Source organism: Sceloporus occidentalis, unplaced genomic scaffold (assembly GCF_023333645.1).
Source record: "Sceloporus occidentalis isolate IW3139 unplaced genomic scaffold, rSceOcc1.0.p SCAF_3, whole genome shotgun sequence".
In the NCBI taxonomy this organism is placed as follows: Eukaryota; Metazoa; Chordata; class Lepidosauria; order Squamata; family Phrynosomatidae; genus Sceloporus; species Sceloporus occidentalis.
The window spans coordinates 55,832,273-55,856,114 of NW_028316983.1; the positions used below are offsets into that span (position 1 = coordinate 55,832,273).

Below are 23,842 nucleotides of genomic sequence, written 5' to 3' on the forward strand. Positions count from 1 at the left end.
GGAGAGGCATTCCCTCAAGTAACTTGGGCCTGAGCCATTTAGGGGTTTAAATGTAATCACCAACACTTTATATTGGGCCCAGAAGCTAATCGGGCATATGTTTCCTTCCATGCCATTCCTGTTTGTTGACTCTGTATTAGGAAAGGGGGCTGAAACTAATTTGAAGGCTCAGAGTTACATAATGTGCAGAGTAGCTAGGAAAACAAGGGTCATTTATATCACAGCAAAAAAAAAAAGCAGTGATAGGATACTCCCCTTACTTGGTGTTATCCACATAGCAGGATTATAGCACTTTAATAGCACTTCAACAGCCATAGCTGAGTCCTACAGAATCCTGGGATTTCTAATTTGGTGAGGAACCCTACCTGTCTCATGAAAAGTTGTACATATCTCAATAAATCCCAGGATTCCATAAAATGGTGTAATGGGTTAGTGATATCAAAACTGCTTTAACTGTGTAGTGTACATATACCTACAGTTAATCCTATGCCCTATTTAATAGAAACTCCTCTCCATTGTCTCTCCATAATTACTACTCCCTCTCTTATATTTATTTATATAAACAACCATCACTCCTTTTCCACTGCAAATGTATGTATATCTACCCAGAAATAAGTTGCAACAAGTTCAGTTGGGATGGACTTACTCATACGTAGGTGTGCTATAAGAAGAGCCTGCTGGATTAGAATAAAGGACTAACCAGTATAGCATTCTGCTTAGTAGCCAACCAGTTATGTATAGAAAACCATCCAGCAGAGATGAGTGTATTTTCATTCTCCTTTTTGTGTCGCCCAGCAGCTACCGTTTATACTCAACTACAAGTCAACCTCATGTATAAGTTAAGGGCAAGTTTTGAGGCCAAAATTATTGATTTTGACATGACCCTTGTATAGGTTGAGGGTGAAAGTTGAGGGCATGTAACAAAGGAAGCCTAGAAAATTTATACCAAAGAATTTACAAAATTCCAGCAGGCATAACTGTTAATGCTCACACTAAAGGCTGAATGGATGAAAGAGTAAAGGAGCTCAGTGCTTTCAGAGCAGATTACACTCTTGCCTTTCACCAGGAAATAGTTTCCTTTTTAAAATAAGGATTAAAACACAGTACTTACTTTGCCCCATGGATAAGTTGACTCTGGGTTTTGAGGTCAATTTTTTGATTAAAATTTCTAGGTTTATTGATGGCCCATTTTTCTCACATACCCAGACCTCCATGAACTTACCTAATCATCTTTTAAAGCCATTCTTTTAAAGTCACTCTGTTCTACTAACCTTCTGTCTTCTTTCATTTGATTCTGTTTTTTTCCAACTTCAGATAAAATGCCCTGCACCATTGTTTGTTGTTCAGAAATCCTGTGGCCATGTCTAGAGATCTCTTCAGTGACCTGGACCAAGCAAGACAAAGTCAAGAATAGGGTCTAATGGAGTCCAACTATAGGCCATTTGCTATTTTGCAGATATTTCCACCCAATATTTACATGTCACAAAAATAATCAACTGCTGCTGATAACATTTTGATACACTGTAAAATATTAAGCGCATAAGTTCACATTGTGTTTTTGGAAAAAAAACTAATTTTGCATAGTATTTGAAATAGTTAAAAGTTTAAATAAATAAAAATGACCTAGTAAAAGTGAATACTTTAAAGAAAAAATGTGAATACTACAGAAACTCCATTTTTACTTCAGACAAGAACATTTATTTAGCCTATGGGGGGGGGGGGGGGGACCCAGTTCTGCATGGAAATACATATAGATCAGCCTTTCAGGTACAAGCAGTCAAAATATATTTTGTTCATGCTAAGAAATATTACTATGGCTTTTTATTTTAAACAATAGACTTTTTATTTTTTACTAGTTCCTCTTCTAGTTTTTTTTATTAAAGGACCTAATCAACTTCTTCTGCTCACATGTACAGGCTATGCACAAATTACTGAGCCTTCCGTAAGAGTGGCTTTAAATAAAACCTAACATTGTGATAAAATTTTGGCTCTCATAAGCTTAGCTTATATCCTGAGATAGTTTGGTCACAATGACCCATGCTCTGGTAGCCTCAAAACTGAATGTTGCTTCATGTTGTTTGATGTTCCTCAAATACATTTTGGAAGCTGCAATCAGTACAGACAGGCAGCACTGGTGGGACTTATACTGCTCAAGTTTTAAGTATTTCACTGTTTGCCAATTTGTTTCCAAGCTTAGTTCACAGTACTGATGTTAACATATAAAGTTCTAAGCTACTTGGGTCCCAAATATCTGAAAGAACCCTCTTTTACCCTATAAATCCCAATGATAAAATCAGCAGAGGAGGCTGTAGTATCAGCTTTGCTACTTTCACAGGTTGGTGGGATAGCAGAACAAAAAAGAAAGCCTCTATGTCACCAAAGTATATGAAACACCTCCCTTCTGAGGTGTAGTAGGTGATTTCACTGCAGATAATTTATTAGCAATTCCATTCTCTATCCAAGACTTTCAAAAATGGCTGAAGGATTAGCACACTTTTCCTCCCAGTAGTGACACTGTACACCACACAAGAGTTCTGAGCTCATGGTGATGGGTTCAAATTATTTTATCAACATCTATGTATCTATCCCTAGGACTATCAGAATACAAGGGCAGGCTAGAAATGTAAATAGCACCATTTAGGGACATAGGAAGCAGCTTGAGTCAGATCACTGGTCTATTTAGCTTATGTAGCCAACTCTAACAAGCAGTAGCTCTCCTGGGTTTCAAGCAAGATTTTTCCTAGCTCTGCCTGGAGATTGCTGGTGTCTGGATGTCTCCCATCCAAATATTAACCAAGTCCAACCCTGCTTCTGAAATAAGACAAGACTGATTATATTCAAGGTGGCAGTATCTAGTTCTACTCCCTCAACATACCACAGTAACTCACATTTTTCTAAACAGCTCTGACTTAGTTTAGATCAGATCTTTGGTATATATGAACGTACTACACATTCTCCAGATGCCATTTATGGGATAACTCACAGCTTTAAGTCTTGTTTTCAGTTCAATCACCCCTTTAATCTCTTGAATTTCACAGTCTCCAGTAACAGTCTCATACCTAACAGATAAAAAGAAGCAGTAGGATATTGGATTGTTTTTGTTTAATCAAAAAGGGTTTCCCCTTATTTAGATTTGGAAAGTAACCATAATAGGAGAAAAATATTCACTTGACATCAGAACTTTCCAGAGATATCCAAAGGAACTGTTTAAAAATGTTTCCAAAACAGCTTGGAGGAATAAAGTTAATTGCAACACCAACTATGCCACAGGACTAGTCAATAGGTGTTTGTAACTTTCAGACAACAGCAGTCTATATACAAAACTTTTGACTCCAAGGAGTGCCTTAGCTGATATTTGTGCATATTGGTATGAAATCACTTTTTCCAAACTGCTGTCTACAAGCAAAGAAATTTGAATCCACAAACAAGCTGAAGGAAAGCAAAGACACAAGAATCTGAGCTGGAATACTGGCGAAAGGGAAACACAGACATAAATTAGGCAAAGACAAAATCAAGAGACAGTGTGGGGAAGCAGAACCCACTGTAGAGAGTAATGACAAGGTGAAGTGAGAGGTGTAAGATGCAAAAGAGAGGCCAAGGTATCAACTGTGTATGTTTTGGACATTTTCAGACAAATGATGACATTGGATAATTACAGGCTCAGAAAAATTTACATCCTCCTATACTCCTGTGTTTTAAAAATTTAATAAGCACTAACTGTCTTTCCCCCCACTTGCACAAAGCTGAAAATTGCAGTGCTAGTCTTTGTGGCTTTACTTTTCTGCTCTAGCCTGTAATACAGATCATGAGAAATCTCAGCCAAACACAGCAACTATCCTTCTGAAATCTAGGACAAATGGTCAAAAATGCATCTTTTATGCTATTGCCAATGCTCCCCCACAAAACTGTTTTGTCTTTTGCCCCCTTTCTCCCAAGTTATATCCTGGGTATCTCTTTGGCCTTAATCTATTATTAGCACAGCATGGCTGTTAACAGCAATGGGTCTTGATGCACTTAATAAGTACTAATAGCTTGTCTGCTATGGGAAGTCTGATCTCATGGTCTCTCCAGATGGTGGCTTTCCACATTCTTGACTCAGCATTGTGTTGTACAGGATGTAATGCAGAGAAGCACTATAATATCTAACTCTAGAATCTTCGAGATGAAAGGGAACAAAGAATATACAGCTAAAGCACTCCTGAAAGATGCCCATCCAACTTCTGCTTAAAGACCTCCAAAGGCTCCACCATTCTCAGAGACAGTCTGTTCCATAATCCTGTCTCCTTCAGCAGCATGACAAGGCACTGATGTGGTTTAAAGGCCACCCTTAACTTCAACTAGTCCATTAGACTTGAATGTAGCAGACTGGGGGAGACCAACCAAAGCTCTCGCATCTGAACATTAGGGATTAGGTGTAATACTTCTCCCTAGTACCCCTTATGATGAGAGGGGTAGCATAACCTTTCCCAGCCCAGTAATCTCCAGAAATGTTGGATTATACTTCCTGTCAAGCACAGCTATCAGCCAAGTGGGAGTTTTACTCCAACAGATTGGGGAAGGCTGCTGTCATGAAGCAGAAGTTGTCTCTGTTCTCCAGGATGCAAAGTTAAATTTTCTATGAAACAAGAATGTAGAAAGGATGAGAAAAATACCTGTAGTGGGCTTAGAAATTAGAGGAATGGATCCAATTTAATTGGAACATTCTGGTTCCAGAATGTTTTTAAAGTATTTTAACTAGTTTTAATCTGTCTTTTTAAACTGTTCAATAAGTGTTAGCCTTTTTAAATCATCTTATTGTTCCCATTGTTTTAAACTGATAATGTTGATTTTAATTGTATACTGCCAGGAGACCTTTATTGATTTGTCAATAAAATATTGATAATATAAATAAAAGCTGCATATCTTGCCTGTCTATAGCTTTGATTTATCAGCTTTTTGGTGCTGGCTTGTGTAAACAATCAAAATCCTTAACCTGGCATGCAGGAAAGCCAGGTTCTGCAAAAATCTTTAGATCATTACTGAGATACTTTTCTTGTGCAAATTCGTAAACATTCATCCAATAAATATCCATTTATTGGTTCAAAGTCACTGTTTGTTTTTTAAATATCAAGGAATGATTTGCCTTGATAGTAAACCAGCTCCCTGCTTCCTTGTCCCAAGAGATGCACATTTAAAAATGTAAACTCCAGCATATGAAAGGATGGATGTGTTTGCAGTTTGCACTTGGAAGAAAGAAAACACTTGCACAATGCACAAACAAGCATGAAGGAGAAAACCTACTCAGCCCCTGGGGAATGCTATGTCTTGGAGAATACAGTAAGAATAACCTTGAACACAGTAAGGATAACCCAAGAATTATTGTGTAGAATACAGATGAAGTGGAAAAGCATTAGTAGTCTCCAATATTTCCCAGGAGTTGGTTATTAGCAACTCTCTGCAGGACAGCAGAACCCACTCCCAGGATGTAATGTGTCAGGAGATCTGACAGAAACATCACATGCACCACAGAAGAATGATACTCACAATAGCAGAAACTTTATCTCTAGCTGTTGCATTAAGTTGAGCATTGGCACCACAGCATGCCTCTTCTCTAGAATCTGCAGACACTCTACATTCAGGGTTTCACTGTAAAGAAACAATGCCACAATCCCTGCTGTATTTTGGGCATCAGATCACTTACATAGACCTGTACTCCTGCCAGAGGTGGCCCATGGCTTCCATGTTAATGGGGAGGTGAATTCACTTCAGGCTTTAGTTTACACTTCAACTGAGTTTTCAAAGTGATGAACCCTATCCCTCTGCCTACAACATAATTAGCTCCTTTAAAGTTCAAACTAAAACCTAGCATGGATTTAATTCACATAGAAACAAAAGCCATCAGCATTCACTATCTCCTTCTATACAGTAAGTACATTCATATTCTCGCCTATTCTCATTACAAATGTAGACTTTCCTCTCTTGGAAATTGAGAAGTCAAGTGGATGTTTTGCCTTTGCACAGAAAATGGCAATTACAGAAGGATATTTTGAAACAGTCCAGCACACTGCTTCTACAAGAGAGAACCGGATGCCTATGGGAAACACATAAGAAGACCATGGATGCAGTTGCACCAGCCCATTCTAGCAACTGGTCTTCAGAGACACAGGAGTTTATCAGACAAGGGGAATTGGAAGTATAATCCAATGGCAATCTGAACGCAATCATGGGGTTTAACGTTATTGCGTGATAACCCACTACACATAAATTCAGGCAATGGGAAGTCAGTCCGAGCGCAATCATGGTGTTACACGTTATTGCGTGATAGATTGCCACACGCAAATTTGGGCAATGGCATGCTATTTTCGGGAAATTGGGAGCTAGTTCGAATGCAATGCGTATTCACATAATTGCATGAAACTAGCGACTTTAAGTGAATGCGTTCTGACCCCACTTTCTTTTCATTCAAATTTAAGAGAAATTCCTCCTGTTTGATAAACTCCACAGTGCCTCTAACACTACAGTTAATATAGAATGACTAGCATCTATTGATTGTTTTACTTTTGGTGTTCTCTGCAACAGCTGTTCTTGGGCCTTTACCTTCCTCCAGATGTTTTACATTTCAGCTCTCAGGACCAAACTGTCTAGGATCTCCGGCAAGTCAAAATATTTGGGGAAATGAAGGTCTACAACAGGAGTGGTCAACTTACACAAGGCTGGGGGCCACTTTTCAGGTTGGCCAACCACTACATTCCCAAAGAGGAGAGGTCTACAAAGAGGTTAGCTAGCCTAATTTTAATTAAAAAAAACAGATAAAACAGATAAAAAATAGCTTGATGCTTTATTTATTTACTCGAAAATCCACTCACTTCCCTTTTTAAAGAATTTGTTTCCTTGGTCAAAATGGCCCAGAGAGAGAATATGAGCGGCAAAATTGCCTCTTTGGTCTTATATGTGACCAAGCAATATTTGGGGAACATCTTTATTTTTTAATTTGGGGTGGGGAGTGGCCACCAAGGTCCCCCAGAGAGTGCAGCCCCTGGCACCTGAAACTGTACATCCATAATGTAAGGCTATTAATTAAAAACTTTTTCTGCAATATTACTTGCACACATACAAGAGCAGAAGCAAAACCTTTTAGAGTAGGGTTTATCAACAGTTAATTGGATTTTCCAGAAAATTTAGCAATCTGCTTTCTAACCAAGAAATATTTCCTTTACCTCAGCTACTACTTCCCACATTAGCCACATTATGATCTGTTCTGTGCTCGGTTCTGACATTCTGTATTCTGAAAATAATGCTTGACAAGTTGGAAAATGTGACAATTCAAGCCACAACATCCTTCCATATTTTCCCCAGCCATGAAGATCATAACTAGAGATTTCAAGTCAATATGAATTTCTCTACAAATATAACAACTGCTCCAACATAACATAAAGCAAGTGTATACATTCCATTAGCTACACTGAAAACCAGCTGTTCTGGAAAAAAGCATACTTGGAGGAAAGGGTGAAACTGAACTTGTCAGAATGATTCTGACAACATTCATTTCACATATGACTCTGGATCTTCCAAACTCTGTCCAAAATGGTTGCATCTTGTTTAAAAGTACAAAGATAATTCATTCTTTTATGTCTAGTTAGAGTTCATAATTTGGCATTGGTATATTTATTTATATTCTGCCCAATAACAAAGGTGCACTAGGCAATTTAAGAAATAAGGGTTAAAAACAGTGAAATAGTATAATAAATCATAAATGTCAAATCTAAAACAAAACAAAAACAGTTAACAGAATAAACCAGAATAAAGCCCAGTGATATATTAACAATAGTGCAAAAAATCTAAGATACTGCTAAACCTAAAAAGCACCCACCATATATTCATTTCACAAAATAAACAAGTCTTCTCTTGAGGTTAAAAAACACCTCACCCCACAAATACTAGATGAGCTTCCCTGGGAAAAGTATTCAGCAGAAGAGTACACTAATTAAAGTAACAATCTGCCTCAATTTACTTCATGGAGGTGCCCATGAAAGACCATCTGAAGATTATTCTAAGGGCCTAGAGGGTCTATTTGTTGGAAGTTAGCCTGCCCCCAAACTGCTTCGGTTTTTAAATGTTAATTGAACACAGGATCTTATCACACAGGGAAAATTGGGTGTTTAAACAGTGATTATCCTGTGCAAAAGGAGATATCGCAATTAAGATTTTCAGATACATCACTATTAAACAGGTAATAATCAGGCAATAAACACCAACAAATCATTTTGGGGATTTCCCTGTGAATGATTTGTTGCTATTTATTGCCTGTTTAATAGTGACATCATGTGAAAATCTTAAATGCAAGATCATTTTTCATGGGATAATAGCTGTTTAAACCCCCAATTTCCCCTGTGTGATAAGGTCCACAGAAACAGATTGGAAACCAGCTCTCCTGAAGTATTGCCATAATATGATCATGGTACAAAACACACTGTAGAAATAATCCAGTTTGAGACAGCTTTAGCTACTCTGGTTCAATGATAGGGAATTCTGGGAACTATATTTTTGTGAGACATTGAGCCTGCTCTATCAGAGAGCTCTGGGGCCACAATAAACTACAATTCTCAAGATTCCCTAGAACTGAGCCAGAGCAGTTAAAGCAGTCTCAAACTAGATTGTTTCTGAGTGTGTTTTGGATCCATATCAACCTTTCTCAATTTTTGGTTTTTTTTTCATAATCTTGTTGCCTTATTTTAAGTAAGCTGCTGTTTCTGGAGAGTTTTCAAGGGCAGACCCACAAACAGAGGAGAAAATAAACAAGCAATGATTGGAGAAAATGCACTCTCTGCTAGAGCAACCCCCTAAGCATCCAAGTCATTCTAAACATAAATTGGGAAGGTGAGTGAGACAGGGATTAAACTGACTTTATTTCAAGCCCACAGCACTTTTCCAGTGGCAAAAAACAAACAAACAAAACCCTTGTTCTCTGATCTACATAGCACCACAAGAATCATTTTACATACCTCAATGCATATAAGCCTCTAAGAATGAGCTCTTGACTTTTCAGAAATGACTGTGATATCCTCAGTGTTTGGTGAGTTGCACTCAGAACACCCTGGATGATAAACCAATAGTTTATGTGATTGTCCTATATGTGATTAGTTGTTGTGATTTAGTTAAAAAGCAGCAAGGCTGTACAGATGTCACCATAGGCTGAAAGGACATTGATGTGTGTGTGTGAACGAATGACCAAGGTTAGACAACAAGCAGCAACTGAAGGAGACAGCTGGGGTAAAAAACCAAGAGTGAAATGTGAGGCTGCACAAGGACAAGAGTACTGGCGTGGAAAGAAATTAGCCAGTTAGTACAGGAAATTCTGCCTCCCTGCCTGAGTTCAGGCATATAGATCAGCACAGAACTGCTGTGTTAGCATGAGGTATGGTATGAATGGCAGTGGGTGGAAGAGGCAAGGGAGAAGGAGAGGATTTCCTGCACCAGGAATACATTTTACCCTTCATTTTTGACCCTATGGTCCCAGACTCCCTTCCTTCATGACCTATGAACCCTTCTGTATGGGGAGGTGGAACTCTGAATCATGCTCTTCAGTTTTTAGGGCCCATTAATTATTTTAGCACAAAAAGGGAAAATCTCTCAGAATGGGAGAGGATACAGTAAGATGCAAATTGTGAGCCTGGTAATAAACCTTCAAAGAGCTGTGTGAGATGATGCAGGTCTGTCAAGTGTGAAAGTCATGACAGTAGAAGTTTTCACTTGTTAGTTTGCCTGAGATGTGAAAGCCAGATTTGTTCAGCAGATTTGTCTTATCCTGAGGCTGAGATGTGTGACTTGCCCAAGGTCACCCAGTGGGTTTCCATGGCCAGGGGGTGAGATTTAAATGTTCTCTTTGATGGGACTTTGGACTTTTAGGATGCTAATGGATCTTGTAGTACCTTTAATACTACCTGTGCAAAAGAGGTTGTAGCATAAGCTTTAGTAAAACTAAACTAAACTATATACCCGTGATGGTGAACCTATGGCAAAAGAGAAGGAAAAAGTTGTAAAGAATCTAAAAACACATTTTTAACATAAGCTCTTCTAGTTTTCAATCCACTTCTTCAGACATACTGATGGAGTACAGGTATTTAAGAATGATTACACAGTTGTGGGGATGGGATCAGAATGTGAGAGAATATAGTAAGATGCAACTTGTGAACCTGGTAATAAACCTTCAAAGAGCTGTGTAAGATGATACAGGTCTGTCAAGTGTCAAAGTCATGACAGTAGAAGTCTTCACTCTTGTTAGGTCGCCTGAGATGTGAAAGCAATAAATGATGGTTATCCAACAGGCAGTTATCTTATGTTGAGCAAATTCTCTGAGGAGAATTCTGTAGCTGAATGTTGAATTATGATTAAAACACAGAGAAATATCTAATACCAAGATCACAATTTGAATCTCTGTTTATCCCATCAAACTCCTTTTCATGATGAAACAGACCAACATGGTTATCTCTCAGAAAATACCTTAATTCTTCAACAAATTATAACACAGGTGGCCAATATTGCCCAGTATGTTCACAATTTTTTGAAGAAGCTCCCTTAAGTAACTCTGATTTCTAGCTTACACAGTCATGAAAATCACCAGAAGACAAGTTCATATTTAATTTGCCCTAATGCAAATTTATCACATCAATGGACAATTTATCTATTTACTGCCTGTTATGCAGAGCATACATTCCATAAGAGCTATTCCTGTATTTTGTAACAGTTTCCAGTCACCTCCACCTGTTCATTAAAGCATTCCCTCTTGTGACTAAGAAAGACATTACTTAGACAAAAATTTTCAATACAACAGCTGCTCCAAAGCATTTTGTTCTACTTTCATAACAGAAGTAGTTACAACTGGTGCCATGTGGTCTAGGTATGGGGTGTGTGACATTTTCAAGGGAAGCACTCTTCTACTGCAGCTCAGCTGTGAGGAGAAGAGCTTGTGGTGGTCTCCCTTTGGAGCAAGCATTAAAATTGGAATGAGCATAAGAAACCTAGCTTAGATGGCTTTCAAAAGAGTTTCCCAAATCGAAATATTTATTTATCATTGTGTATTGTCATGGTACATAAATGGAGCCTCCAACGTGAGAGGCGAGATACCTGTGAAAACCAGGCAGAGGTTGCAGCATTCATACTCTAGTAGTCATCTGCCTGTCATTGTTGGGAACAATGGAGATACTTAACTACAAACACACACACACACGGCTTGATGCAGCACAGTGCGTATGTTCTAAACCTGTATTCAGCCCTAACGACAAAGCAGACTGGACTTGAAAAATCTGTGGCCCCATACCACTTCCAATCAGCCTTCTTCTCTTATCATTTGACTCCTGCAGTGCTTAGGTTGGCATGCTTCATTTTTCTCTTCTAGGAACCTAAGTAGAGTAGCATGACTATAAACCCTAGGTGTCTTCTATAAGCACAGTTTGGGAGGAGGGGCCAAGGTATTTGCAGGGACGTAGCCAGGATTTTAGGATGGGGGGGGGTCCAGACTAAGTGCCACCATTATAATGGGGCTTGGGTGCGGCAGCACAGCAGCACGCACCATTCATTTTTCTAATGGAGGGGGGGAGCGGACCCCAAGAAACACACCCCCCCTTGGCTACGTCCCTGGTATTTGCCATTCTTAGATTTTGAGCCTCTGGACCTGGACACCAGGCTTCAATTATTAACACACAGAAAGGAATTCTTCCTTCAACTGAACCTAAGACGTACCTTTGCTGTGCTGCAATCTGCAATGACATCAACTTTTGGGAGGAATCTGGGAAACTCCAAAGATGCTGGAAACAAACAAACACACACATGCACAAATGTTGGGTTTTAATCTTTCATCATTCCAAATCACACCACAGAACACAGCTATGAACAGTTTAGCCTTCCACAATTTGTCTCTGCTAGCTAGGGATGATGATGGAATACCAGACTGGGGAAGATTGCCATAGTGAGTAACAGGCAAAATTTGCTCTATTAAGGGAGTGAAATGCTGCAATTGTGGAGCTATAGTGACATCTAGTGCTTCTAATATGCAATTCAAAAATCTTGCTATCTATGTAAAGATGGAAAGATTGTAGGGGCAGCCATACTGGCCATAAAAGAAAATAATCAAGCAAAACTTCCCAACAAGATCCAAAATCCATCCTGTGTAGTACCTTTATTGTGCTAAGCAAAGGGCATAAAATACATTATACTAGCTTTCAAAACTTCACAGGCTTCTTCATCAGCTAGAGATGGTGAGAAATTCTCCCAAAATTCATACAGTTCAATCTCAACTTTCATGGTTTAATTTTTACAGATTTGATTATTTGCAAGTTTGTCATCAATAATTAAATGGTCATTTAAAAAAAAAGTTTTATGGTCTATTGAAGAAAATTGCAGATGACACGCATAGATTAGAAAATGTAAAGAAAACTAAAAATGTTTAGTAAATCATGAATGCATAAAACAACAAGAGCATCTCTGCTTCTCCTTCCACCCTGTAGCTTTGCTCAGTGCAGGTCACCTCACTTGGCTGCTTACCTCCTCTCTGGCCGCATCTGGAACTACAAGTCCCAGCATGCTCTGTGATGGTACAATGGAAGTGGAGCTTTACTTAGGTTCCTTAGCCTATAGAGGTAGGAATATAGACTGAGTTAATGTATGAGGGGCCTAAAGATATTCTTGGTTTTTCCACTTCTATGGAGGTCCTGCAACACTAACTCCCGCAAATGTGGAGGGCTGACTATATAGGGGAAATAAAGCAACACTAGTACAAAACACTTGCTTTCACTGTATGTGTTGTTGTTTTTTACCATCTCTGGCAGGTTAAGAAGTCTGTGAAGCTTTGAAATAAATAAATGTATACATGTTATGTCTCTAGGCTGGCCCAATAAGGAATTACAGCATGGAATTTGGATCTTGTCCTGGTTTCATTGTTGTATCTATCTCATGTTCATGGCACAAGCTACAAGGCAAAATCTTTCTTTTGCTCTTATAAAATTCCACAGGTACTTACACCAATACATTCCTACTGAGCTTCCAACAATAATACAACAAAACAAGATTCAGAAGCATGTGGGTTTTTTATTCCAAATTTCCCACTTGGACCTTAAATTGACATTTTAAAACAGAAGATAGATCTGGAGCTATCAGTAGATTACTGGATGTGCCTCCATGTTATTTCAGATATAAACCAACGCCAAGGCAATCCTATCATGGGGTTCTTAGCCAGATTTGTTCAGCAGGGGTTTGCCTTTGTCTTACCCTAAGGCTGAGAATGTGTGACTTGCCCAAGGTCACCCTATGGGTTTCCATGACCAGGGGGTGGGATTTAAATGTTGGTTCTCCAGAGTCCTAGTCCAATACTCGTACTATTACATCACACTGTCTCTCTAGATTGCTGGATAATTTGCAGACAATCAGCAAGATATTTCTTTTCTGGGGGCCTAATTGACAGCAGCATGAGGAGCAGCAGCAAGTATGCTCTGCCCCTTAGATTTGCAATAACTCAGTAAATTTAAACTTGTATAACTGTATCTGGACAGGTAAAACATGGAGTGCGTGCATCTCCACTTTTTTGAGTGCAGAATGGCTCCCAAACATGGCCTGAATTACCCATGCACCTTATTCTGCAAAAGTGCCTCATTAAAAGCAAACATTTGTTTTTGGCTACTGTGACACCACTCAGTTTCAGTAGTGCAGCAAAAGTGGCAACATTTCAAGAGACCCTTTAGGATTGAGGGGACTACCAATCAGGTCCAAGATAAGACCATGTTGAAGGGAAACAGGACCCCACTGCCAAAGATATACTCTATCTCTGCCTACAGTAATTGGCTCCATCCGAGATCTGCCTGCTTACCTGACTGCCATCCTCTGCAGCCTCTCCTCCCAAGTTTGTACCTAGCTCTCTTTGGTGGGACTTTGGACTCTTACTATGCTTGTAGCACCTTTAAGATTACCTGTGCAAAGAGGTTGTAGCATAAGCTTTAGTGAAACCAAACTAAACTATATACCCATGATGGTGAACCTATGGCATGTGTGTCAGAGATGGCATGCAACGCCATTTCGCCTGGAACCCAGTGGAGAGAAGGTGGAACAGGTATGAATGCCTGTTCCTACCCCTCCCAGACCTTTCCTGGCCTCCAGCTGCCTCACCAGAGGCAGCTGGAAGCCAGGAAAGGCACGGGGAGAAAGGTGCAGGGGGAGAAGGAGGAACAGGCATGTGCCAGTTCCTCCTCTTCCCAGACCTTTCCTGGCCTCTGTCTGCCTCTCCGGAGATAGCTGGAGGTCAGGAAAGGTGCAGGGGGAGAAGTCCCACCCTAGATGTTTTGCCCTCAGATAGCAGGAGTCCTACCCCTGGAGGGCAGAAGTCCTGCCCCTAGCACCAGGTAACACCTGGTACCAGAAAAATGTTTAGATGGTGCACTCCATATTTTTAGATCCCTCCTGAAAGTTTGGGTTTAAATAAAATAAACCTTTTATAGAGGGATACCTGGGTGGATGTCCCCACGTGAAGCTTTACTAAGCACATTTAACCCAAGTAGTAAATATCTTAGATACAAAGACATTACAATGTAGGGACAAGATAAGGGAGGTATTGAATTAAAAGACATACAGTCTATTCAGTGTATTGACAGTTTCATCAATTGGTTTCATTATTATCAATTACAGGAGATATTTAAGGCAGACCAGAAAGAGTACAGTACAGGCTGTATTTCGTTAAAAACAAAATGGACAACTTCTTATTAACTGTCAAACCTAAACAAATAGCGATGCTGTATAAAGTCTTACGAGGAAGAAAATTAGAGGAGGAGATAGTGAAAGCTCATATGTTGGCCTAGTCAAGAAACTTGGGCAAAGAAATCCCCTTAGAAAAATTGGGGAAAGCAAGAAAAATAACATGTAAGTTCATTAAAAACCAAACAATGAGATAAAACTTCTTTAAGTTGGAGACCAGATGGTACCTGACCCTTGCCAGGCTTGCAAAGATCATTAGCTCTAACAACCCAATATGCTGGAAATATAACCAATGTTATGGCTCATGGCTTCACATGTGGTAGACATATCTGCTTGTAGCAACATTTTGGGAAAAGCTACATGTCACACTATGTGAAATTATGAAAGTTTCTTTTGATTGCACACCAGAGGTGTATCTTCTGAATATGATCCAGGATATACAAATAATAAACCAAAAAAGATTATGGAAAATGATGCTACATATTGTTACAAATGCTAGAATCTTAATGGCTAGCAAATAGAAACATGCAGATATGCCTAGTATAGATGACTGGATAAATAAAATGATTGAGACATCGAAAATGGATAAAATGAAGAGCAAAATAGAGGGAGAGCATGATAATGAGATTAATGATGACTGGAAATTATTGGTTAATTACTGTGAGAATATTTGGAATAGATAATTTTGTCTTCATCTTATATTATTTACTTTTCCCCTTCTTTTAATTGTTTCTCTGCTGAATATTTGAACATTCTGAGTAATATATTTATTTGGGATCATTTGAGAAGAAAAGGAAAGTTTTGAGAAATGGATATGAACATTTTAATAGTAAGTTGAAGATGTTACATAATAAAATTACTCAGCATAATGACGATAAACTTTGAAGTACTGTAAATACACACACACACACACACACACACACAGACACACTATGCCATACTGAATGAACTCTATAAATCACATGGTCGATAATGGGAATTAGGAACAGATTGTTTCATATATTGTTTTCATTTATTGTTATCCGTAATAAAAAAAAATTAAAAATGCATTTGGACATTTTATAAAATCTTCCACATGGGTGATTGCTCTGGGATAATATTAGATCCTGTGTTGTAAGAATAAGTCCATAACATAAATGTTTCCTGATGCAGCAAAAGCCCATAGTTAGCATGCATTAATTATAACCAACTGCAAGCACGCAGAAGATGAATATGACAGTTAGTGTACTCACGATCTCTGTAACTGAAACCGACTGGCTCCTCAGGTTCTATGCTCATCATGATGAGAGGACAGTTTTCCGTGGTTTTTGGGAAATGGCAAACTTGCAGGTCGGGCTTCAGTTCATATGCGTGACCCTCAAAGAAATATTCTTGGTAACAGGGAGCTGTATTTGTTTGCTTAAAGACTTCTTCTAAAAATTTGGTGGCTCTGTATAAGACATAACAGAAGGAATGTGAATCACTCTTTGCACATACAAGGAATCTGTATCCCTTCTGCATCCAAGCTCAGACCTGCACTCTCTCTTGAAATGTCCTCTTAGGGAAATCTCTCAGGCCGCACCTTCTAGAAACTAATTAAAATGTTGCTGTGGCCAGACTTCTGACTGGAGCTGATTGCTGGGAACACATACTGTTAAGTCTCATATTGCAACAATTTCACCAGTTACTGGCCCCTTTTTGGGCAAATTCAAAGTGATGAAGGTGACATTTAAAATCCTTTATAGCTTAGGTCCTATCTATCAGAAAGACCATATCTCCTTCTATAAGTCTGTCCAACCTTTAAGGTCTGCAGAGAAAGGCTTTCTTTCTGTCCCACTACCATCTAATTTACATTTGGTGAGAATGAGGAAGAAGGCCTTCTCAGTGGCTGCTCCCAATTTGTTGAATTCCCTCTCACAGAAGGCTCAGCTGGCTTCTCGTCTATTCTCTTTCAACTAGCAGGCAAAGATGTTTTTATTTAGTCAGTTCTCTGGTTTTTAAGTTACTGAGGATTTTTTCATGAGGTATTTTTAATCTTTTTACTATGATTTAATGTTTTTTCAACTATTCTAATTTAGTATTTGTAAATGAAACTGTTTCTTTAATGCTTTTTCAACATTTGCATCAAATAGATTTTTAGTTTACTTTTTTCTTAATTTAATGTGAGTTGCCTTGGATCCTGTCCTGGGAGAAAGCCAGGATATTTATTAAATAAATAAATGCTTCAGCAAATAGTCAAGAGGAAGTTGGTAACTCCTGTTTTTAACTGACTTCAGGTGCTCATATAATTATGGTTTTCCATTTACACTGTTAATCATAGATTCTTATTGTTCATTTTATTTAATTGTAGACCTCTCCTTTTAAAAAAAAGTATCAGAAAGTGACAGTGCTGTTTCACACTCTAAGGGCCAAACAAACTACAAGGTAGGAAATATATAAGCAGTTGTATGTTTTTTAAAATTATTTTACAACTAGCTTGGTAACATGTAATAAAACCTAAGAACTGGATGCAACTATCACCCTCTCTAATCCAAGCAACGACCCTTACGTGTTATAGGGATGGATGTAGACATGGAACATGATGGCTTGTGACAATGAAAATACATGGATGATTGTTCTATGTAGGATGTCATTGGTTTCAGCAAAAAACTGATCAAAGCTCCAGCATTCCTCTTGATCAGCTTCTAGGATGTTTGCAAGGATGGGAACAAGTGGTGTCTTCAGTCCTCTGTAGGGAAAACAACATAGATGTTATTTCTATGAAATCCCACTAAGTGAAAGGCTGTGTCTGAATAGCAAAATCTAAATGCTCATTTGCAAAGTCTCTTTGCTTATTTGCAGTGTATATTGCAGCAAGTGGCATGCTGACTCTTACATTTTCCACAACAGGATTTTATCTTAAGAATTCCCTGTTAGCTGATCATGCTGCCCTATGTGCATGGGTATGTGAGACATATTATTAAATTCATTTGGAATACAACTTGGGAGGATTTTTTTTTTCTGGCCAAGATGTTAATGTAATGGCCACAGTGACTGATCTGAAGACAATCCCGCCCCTCTTTTTTTGTCAAGGTCCCGGCATGAAATGCATCACTAATCAGGCATCACTAATCAGTTCAAAAAAAGTGATGTTCTGGCATCACTTATCAGTCCAAAAAGAGTGATCATAGAGTGATCAAAGGAGTCACAGACAGAATAGGGAAACTGGTGAGGAAACACAACCTCCAGACGATCTACAAATCAACCAAGAAATTCCAGCAAATGCTGTGCTCAGCAAAGGACAGAAGAGACTCTCTCACATTCGCAGGAGTTTACCGCATACAGTATAGCTGCAGAGAAGTCTACATAGGGACCACCAAACACAGGGTTCAAACACAAATCAAAGAACACGAGACATACTGCAGACTGGGTCAGCCAGAAAAATCAGCAGTAGCAGAACATGTTATAAACCATGCTGGGCATAAAATGCTGTTTGAAAACACTGAAATTCTGGACCATGCTGACAACTATCAGGTCAGAATGCACAGGGAAGCCATTGAAATCCATAAACACCTGGACAATTTCAACAGGAAAGAAGAAACTCTTAAAGTGAATGAAGTTTGGCTACCAGTCCTGAAAAACAGCAAAATCAAGACTCAGCACATGCAAATGAAAACCACCCAGGGTGAGAGGGATTCCCAGCAGACAATGGATCAATAAGTAAATGGACACCCTGTAGGCCTTGTCATTCAACAAGAGAACAATACATAGATAAACATGCAAATCACCTCCTCTCAACCAACAGTATATATACCCTACTCTGTTCCATGCCAAGATTCTCTGAAGATGCCACACACAGCTGCTGGTGAAACGTGAGGAATAAACTCTTTTAGAACACAGTCTCATAGCCTGAAAAACCCACAAAAACTATATTGACCCTATTATTAATGGGAAAACGCTACAGAAACAGTGACACTTATGTTTCATTAATATGCTTGCTGGAATGTTTCCACAACACAGTCTTGCTCACACACACCAACAAGCTTGCTCCATCCTCAATCTGACATCTTCCACCTCTTACCTTTTTCTTCCCCAGGCTAAACATACCAAGCTCCCTAAACTCTCCTCATAGAGAATGCTTTTCAGAGTAGCTGCATCTCACTGCATTGTTAAGAACATGAGTACTATCTGAATGATTTGAACGGATACTAAGTGAACAGATATCGTAGCACTGAGAGAAAGAAGGTTGTAGTATGAGTTCTTGTAGACTGTCTATGAAAGCTCAGGCTGCTACCATCTTTTTCTCTATCTCAAAGGCACTATAATATTCCTTTGCATACTTCACAGTGTGTAGTTAGCTTATACAATTTGCCAGCCTCAGAGGCTTCATGTCCTTCTCTAGGCTTTCCAGACACATCTCACTTTCCACTTCTGGAAACAGGATAATATTTTCCAGATTAACCCTTTAGTCTTACCCAACTAGATCCCTCTTATCTTTTTAGGCCAGGATCCCTTTGTGTCAAATTGCTCATGAAATGGATCTACAAACTCATTACACAAGTGGATGTTGTGCTTCCTTGATGACAATTACCACTTAAACAACGCCAAAAACAAGCAATCCAGCATACAACCATGCCACTAGGGCTTTGTGTTCTGCCAGTGATCAAAGGGATCCTGACCCTGAAATCTGTCCTCTAGATATATCCATATATACACTTACATAGAGAAAATAAGCCAGAGGGGCCAACAGAAAGATGTGTTGTACAATCCCATGTATGCTTAATTGGAAATAGGTTCCAACTTGTTCAATGCCATTTATTCTCTGCCAATAGATTTAGAATCTAGGTTGGAAAATTAGTACAAAAGGGTCAACAGTGTAGTTAACAGCTAAGTGAGCTCAATATGTTTCTCTGTGAAAACTCACAAACTCTTCTTAACCTGTTTCTACTAAGTTTCCCATCACTGATCTGAGTGGCTCAAAAATTGTCTTTCACAGTAAGGAAAAGATTGTCTAAAGCAGTGGTTCCCAACCTGTGGGTCGGGACCCATTTGGGGGTCGAACAACCCTTTCATAGGGGTCGCCTAAGACCATCCAAAAACACATATTTGCATATAGCAATGAAAATAATTTTATGGCTGGGGAACAACATGAGGAACTATATTAAGGGGTCGCAGCATTAGGAAGGTTGAGAACCACTGGTCTAAAGCTTTTGGTCATCAGCATTTTCTGTCCGTTACTACCCACAGAGAAAGCTGGCATGTGACTGGTAGCTCATATGTCCATACGATGGCCCCATTCTCCTGCTCCTGGATACCTGCTATAGCTCCAGTAGGTTTCTCAGTTGTTATTTTGTACCTGTAAAATGGAAGAAAGATGAAATCTTAGGAAATCACAGACAAGAGGAACAGAACCTCCACTCATGAACAGATTTATTGTACTCTCTCTCTCTGTCTCCCTCTCTCTCCTATGATTATAGAAGACCAGTGAGAGATAAAGAAATAAAGAAGCAAGTCAAGAACATAAATATATACATACATGATTTCCTTGTTCTTGCGAGGTCCTCCAAAAGGGATAAATGGGAGGCTACCTGTAGCTGCATGGTAAAAAGTAACCCCAATGCTCCACAGATCTACAGTTACCCCATAAGTCTTCTGCTGGGGCTTCTTTAGCACTGCTCGCTTATACATGTCTGGGTGCTGTAAATTATAAAAAAAGAATGAAAGGTAATATATGGTTTTGATTTTTACCCATGTCCCACTTATTTAAATGTAAACCAGCATGGTGTAGGGGTCTAATAATTGGTCTATGACTCTGGAGACCAAGGTACAAATTCCCACTCAGCCACAGAGCCATGCTCTCTCAGCCTTAGATGAAGGCAAAGGCACACCTCTTCTGAACAAATCTTGTGCAGAAAATCCTGTGATTGGGTCACCCTAAGTCAGAAATGACTTGAAAGTACACAGCAACAACACTCATTGGAATAGTTAATTATTACTTTCCAAGAATCATACAAAACAATTATAAAATCATGACAAAATTAGGTCTGCAACATCCAGGTTTATTCCTTAACAAGTGAAAAAAGGAGCCCTCCCTCCCTCATTAATTCAACAGCAGGTTAAACATATGCACAAGTGCTTGTGAAAACAACAAATGCAAAGCATCATCTTAAGAGGAGCATTCTTCCTTCTCTCACACAGAAGATGAATGCTTTTTGTAAAACAAGGACTGGATACCTGTGACAATCCAGATATTGGTAGACTCCAACTCCCATAAGTTCAGTCAGCAGAGTCAAGAATGATAAAAGCTGTAGTCCAAATACATTTGAATGACCACAGGTTCTCCATCTGTTCTAAAATGATGCCAGTACAGATGTACAACAATTATGCACAAAGCAGGTGCTTCTTACTTCAGATGTATTGTTTACATCTGCATATAGAGTTATGCAATTTTAATAGGCAGCTTAAGGGTTGCTTAGAGAGAGCTAAGCTCCATCAGTAAGAAAATAGCAGTGCAGGGGTAGAGCTAGCAGCAAAGTGGCAGCAGACAGAAGAGGGATTTAGTGTTCCCAGTTAAACTCTCACTGGAAAGTGGAACTTCTATGCCACACTGATTCCCTTGTAGCAAGGTTCCATAATTCAGCTTTTCTCAGGTACAGATACTGTTGTAAAGGTGCAAATGCAAACTCAGATCAAACCATATTAACAAAAGGCAAAATGGCAGGACTTAGAGGTAGTATACAGCCATCATGGCATATAGCCACTAATAGCTTTATCCTCATGGTCTTATCTAAACCTCTCTTAAAAGTTATCCCAGTTGACTGCAGACCTTGTAGCAGTGAATTCCAAAGTTTAACTAAGTTCTCATCTCTGACCAGAACTTCCCAAAATTCTGGTTTAGTAGATCACTTGGCAAGATCATCCTCTAAAATTTCCAAGAATGCAGAAGAGAAACAGGATTCCGGAAGAAAAGAAACAATTTGCCAGTTGAATTAAACCAACCACATTCCTCTACTCTTTCCAAAAAAACCAACAACAAGATTTAGAAGTCCAGAACACACTTCAGAAATAATCCAGTTTAAGACCACTTTAACTGCCCTGGCTCAGTGCTTGGGAATCTTGGGAAGTGTAGTTAATTGTGGAACCAGAGCTCTCTGCCAGACAAGGCTAAATATCTCACAAAACTACAGTTCCCAGAATTCCCAAGCACTGAGCCAGAGCAGTAAAAGCGGTCTCTACTTGGATTATTTCTGCAGTGTGCTTTGGACCTCTGTGTTAGAAAGGTTATTCCTCTCCCGCCCCCCAGAGGTATAGCCTTACATAGTCTCCCCTCCTTGGAGGTCTTCAAACGGAGGCTGGATGGCCATCTGTCAGGGATGCTTTGATTTGGATTTCCTGCATGGCAGGGGGTTGGACTGGATGGCCCTTGTGGTCTCTTCCAACTCTACTATTCTATGATTCTATGAGTTGTCTTTTTTAATTAAAAGGTATGTTATTGCACTTTACTTACCAGGTATTCTTCTGTCCCATAAACTGATTCAAATTTTTCATCATCGTCCAGTTCTCGGGCAGCCCCAAAATCACAGAGTTTGTATATACTCTGCCTATCTTCTCCAGTTAGCCGCATTATGTTTCCTGGTTTGATATCTCTGTGAACAATCCCATTCTCACGAAGATGGTTCATTCCAGATACTAATTTGGGAAGGGAAGAAATGGATGATGATTCTTTCTTTATTTCTCTCTTAAAAAACAACAACAATACACTAATATGGATGAGTATTTTGTAGATGAACAACAAGGGTATCTGCCTTGGTTTTTTTCCCATTCAGTGAAGACAACCTGGACTGACTGACAATCTGCTCCACAGAACAGCATTCTGGACAGGTGAGGGGCAAAATAAACATGTCACCAGTGGAAGCTTCTCCCACTCTCCCTCTCCACTGCAAGTAGCTGGTGCATGTGTAATTCTGATCAAATGAGAGCCTAAACATCTTGTAACTAGATTATCTGAAGACTAGATTATTTGACTAGATTATTGGTATCCCCACAAGGCCCTAAAACGTAGGGGCTGAGGCCCTATGACTGGCCATAGAAGCTAGGCTCATATATTTGCAGGAAAACTCTATTATGCTGGTGGAAGATAATCTCTTCTGTGATGGCCTTGTCGTTATGGAATGCCCTATTTAGGATTTACAGGGTACACTTGATTCCCTACCTGTTTTTAAGGTGCTGTTGTTTTATCCTGCCTTTAACTCAATATTTTCTTTTATAATTGGACTGAGCCTGTAAAATGTAAAATATTGCTATGCCACCTTTTGAAGCAAAGCCTTCCCAAAATAATTTACAGTAAGAATTGGAAACAATAAAATACAGTTATTTACACCAATATAAATTGTTTAAAACCACAACCACAGTATTTTTTAAATAAAAAGCTCACAGTATTGAACAAGAATGGAGGATAGGTAGTCCTCCAGATGTTGTTGGACTACAACCAGCCTTAGCTAGGACAGGTGACAGTGGGAACTGATGGGAAATATGGTCCCACAACATCTGGGAACAGACACTGCCCAAATGAGGCCTCTCCTGTGCAGAAAATAGGGGGACTATTACTTCCCTTGACTTGGAAACTATGGTTGTATTAATGCAGGCTAAGATAGCATTTGCCTTCTTTGCTGCAGCATCACACTATTATAATTATGGATCAATCTGATGTTGTTTCCATCTATTATTATTATTATTAACCTTTATTTATGAAGCGCTGTAAATTTACACAGCGCTGTACATGCAATCTTTTTAGTTAGATGGTTCCCTGCCCTCGGGCTTACAATCTAAAAAGACATGACACAGAAGGAGAAGGGAGTGGTGGCGGGAAAGGGTAAGAGGTCCAGCAGTTCCTCTCTACCTCCGAGGCCTGGACCAAGGCAGATGGACTGGAGGGAGGGCTTGGCTTCAAAATGGAAGGTTAATCTTCATCCAGGGAAAATACATACTCTCAAGTAGGATAATACATATACAATACATAGCAATACAGGAAATGGTTCGATAAACAGGCAACAAAAGAACATCAAATACTATATCAAATTTAGTCAGTTTGCTAATCAAAATATAATGAGGAACCTAATCAAATGCTTTATCTAGATAAACAACATTGGCGGCATTCCCACCATCTACT

General features: G+C 39.2%; 1 protein-coding gene across 1 annotated transcript in view; it reads right to left on the reverse strand.

Moving 5' to 3' along the window:
- Positions 1-23,842, reverse strand: part of LOC149315958 (inhibitor of nuclear factor kappa-B kinase subunit epsilon-like) — a 51,130-nt gene that overhangs the window by 19,203 nt on the left and 8,085 nt on the right. Inside the window, exons 5-14 of the mRNA XM_089514491.1 lie at positions 22,181-22,362; positions 20,210-20,370; positions 19,919-20,029; positions 17,243-17,422; positions 15,948-16,144; positions 11,719-11,783; positions 8,982-9,073; positions 5,524-5,625; positions 2,984-3,059; positions 1,272-1,384 (exon numbers count right to left, since the gene is read on the reverse strand). Of these exons, the coding sequence (XP_089370617.1) occupies positions 1,272-1,384; positions 2,984-3,059; positions 5,524-5,625; positions 8,982-9,073; positions 11,719-11,783; positions 15,948-16,144; positions 17,243-17,422; positions 19,919-20,029; positions 20,210-20,370; positions 22,181-22,362 (1,279 nt within the window). The remainder of the gene's footprint in view (positions 1-1,271; positions 1,385-2,983; positions 3,060-5,523; positions 5,626-8,981; positions 9,074-11,718; positions 11,784-15,947; positions 16,145-17,242; positions 17,423-19,918; positions 20,030-20,209; positions 20,371-22,180; positions 22,363-23,842) is intronic.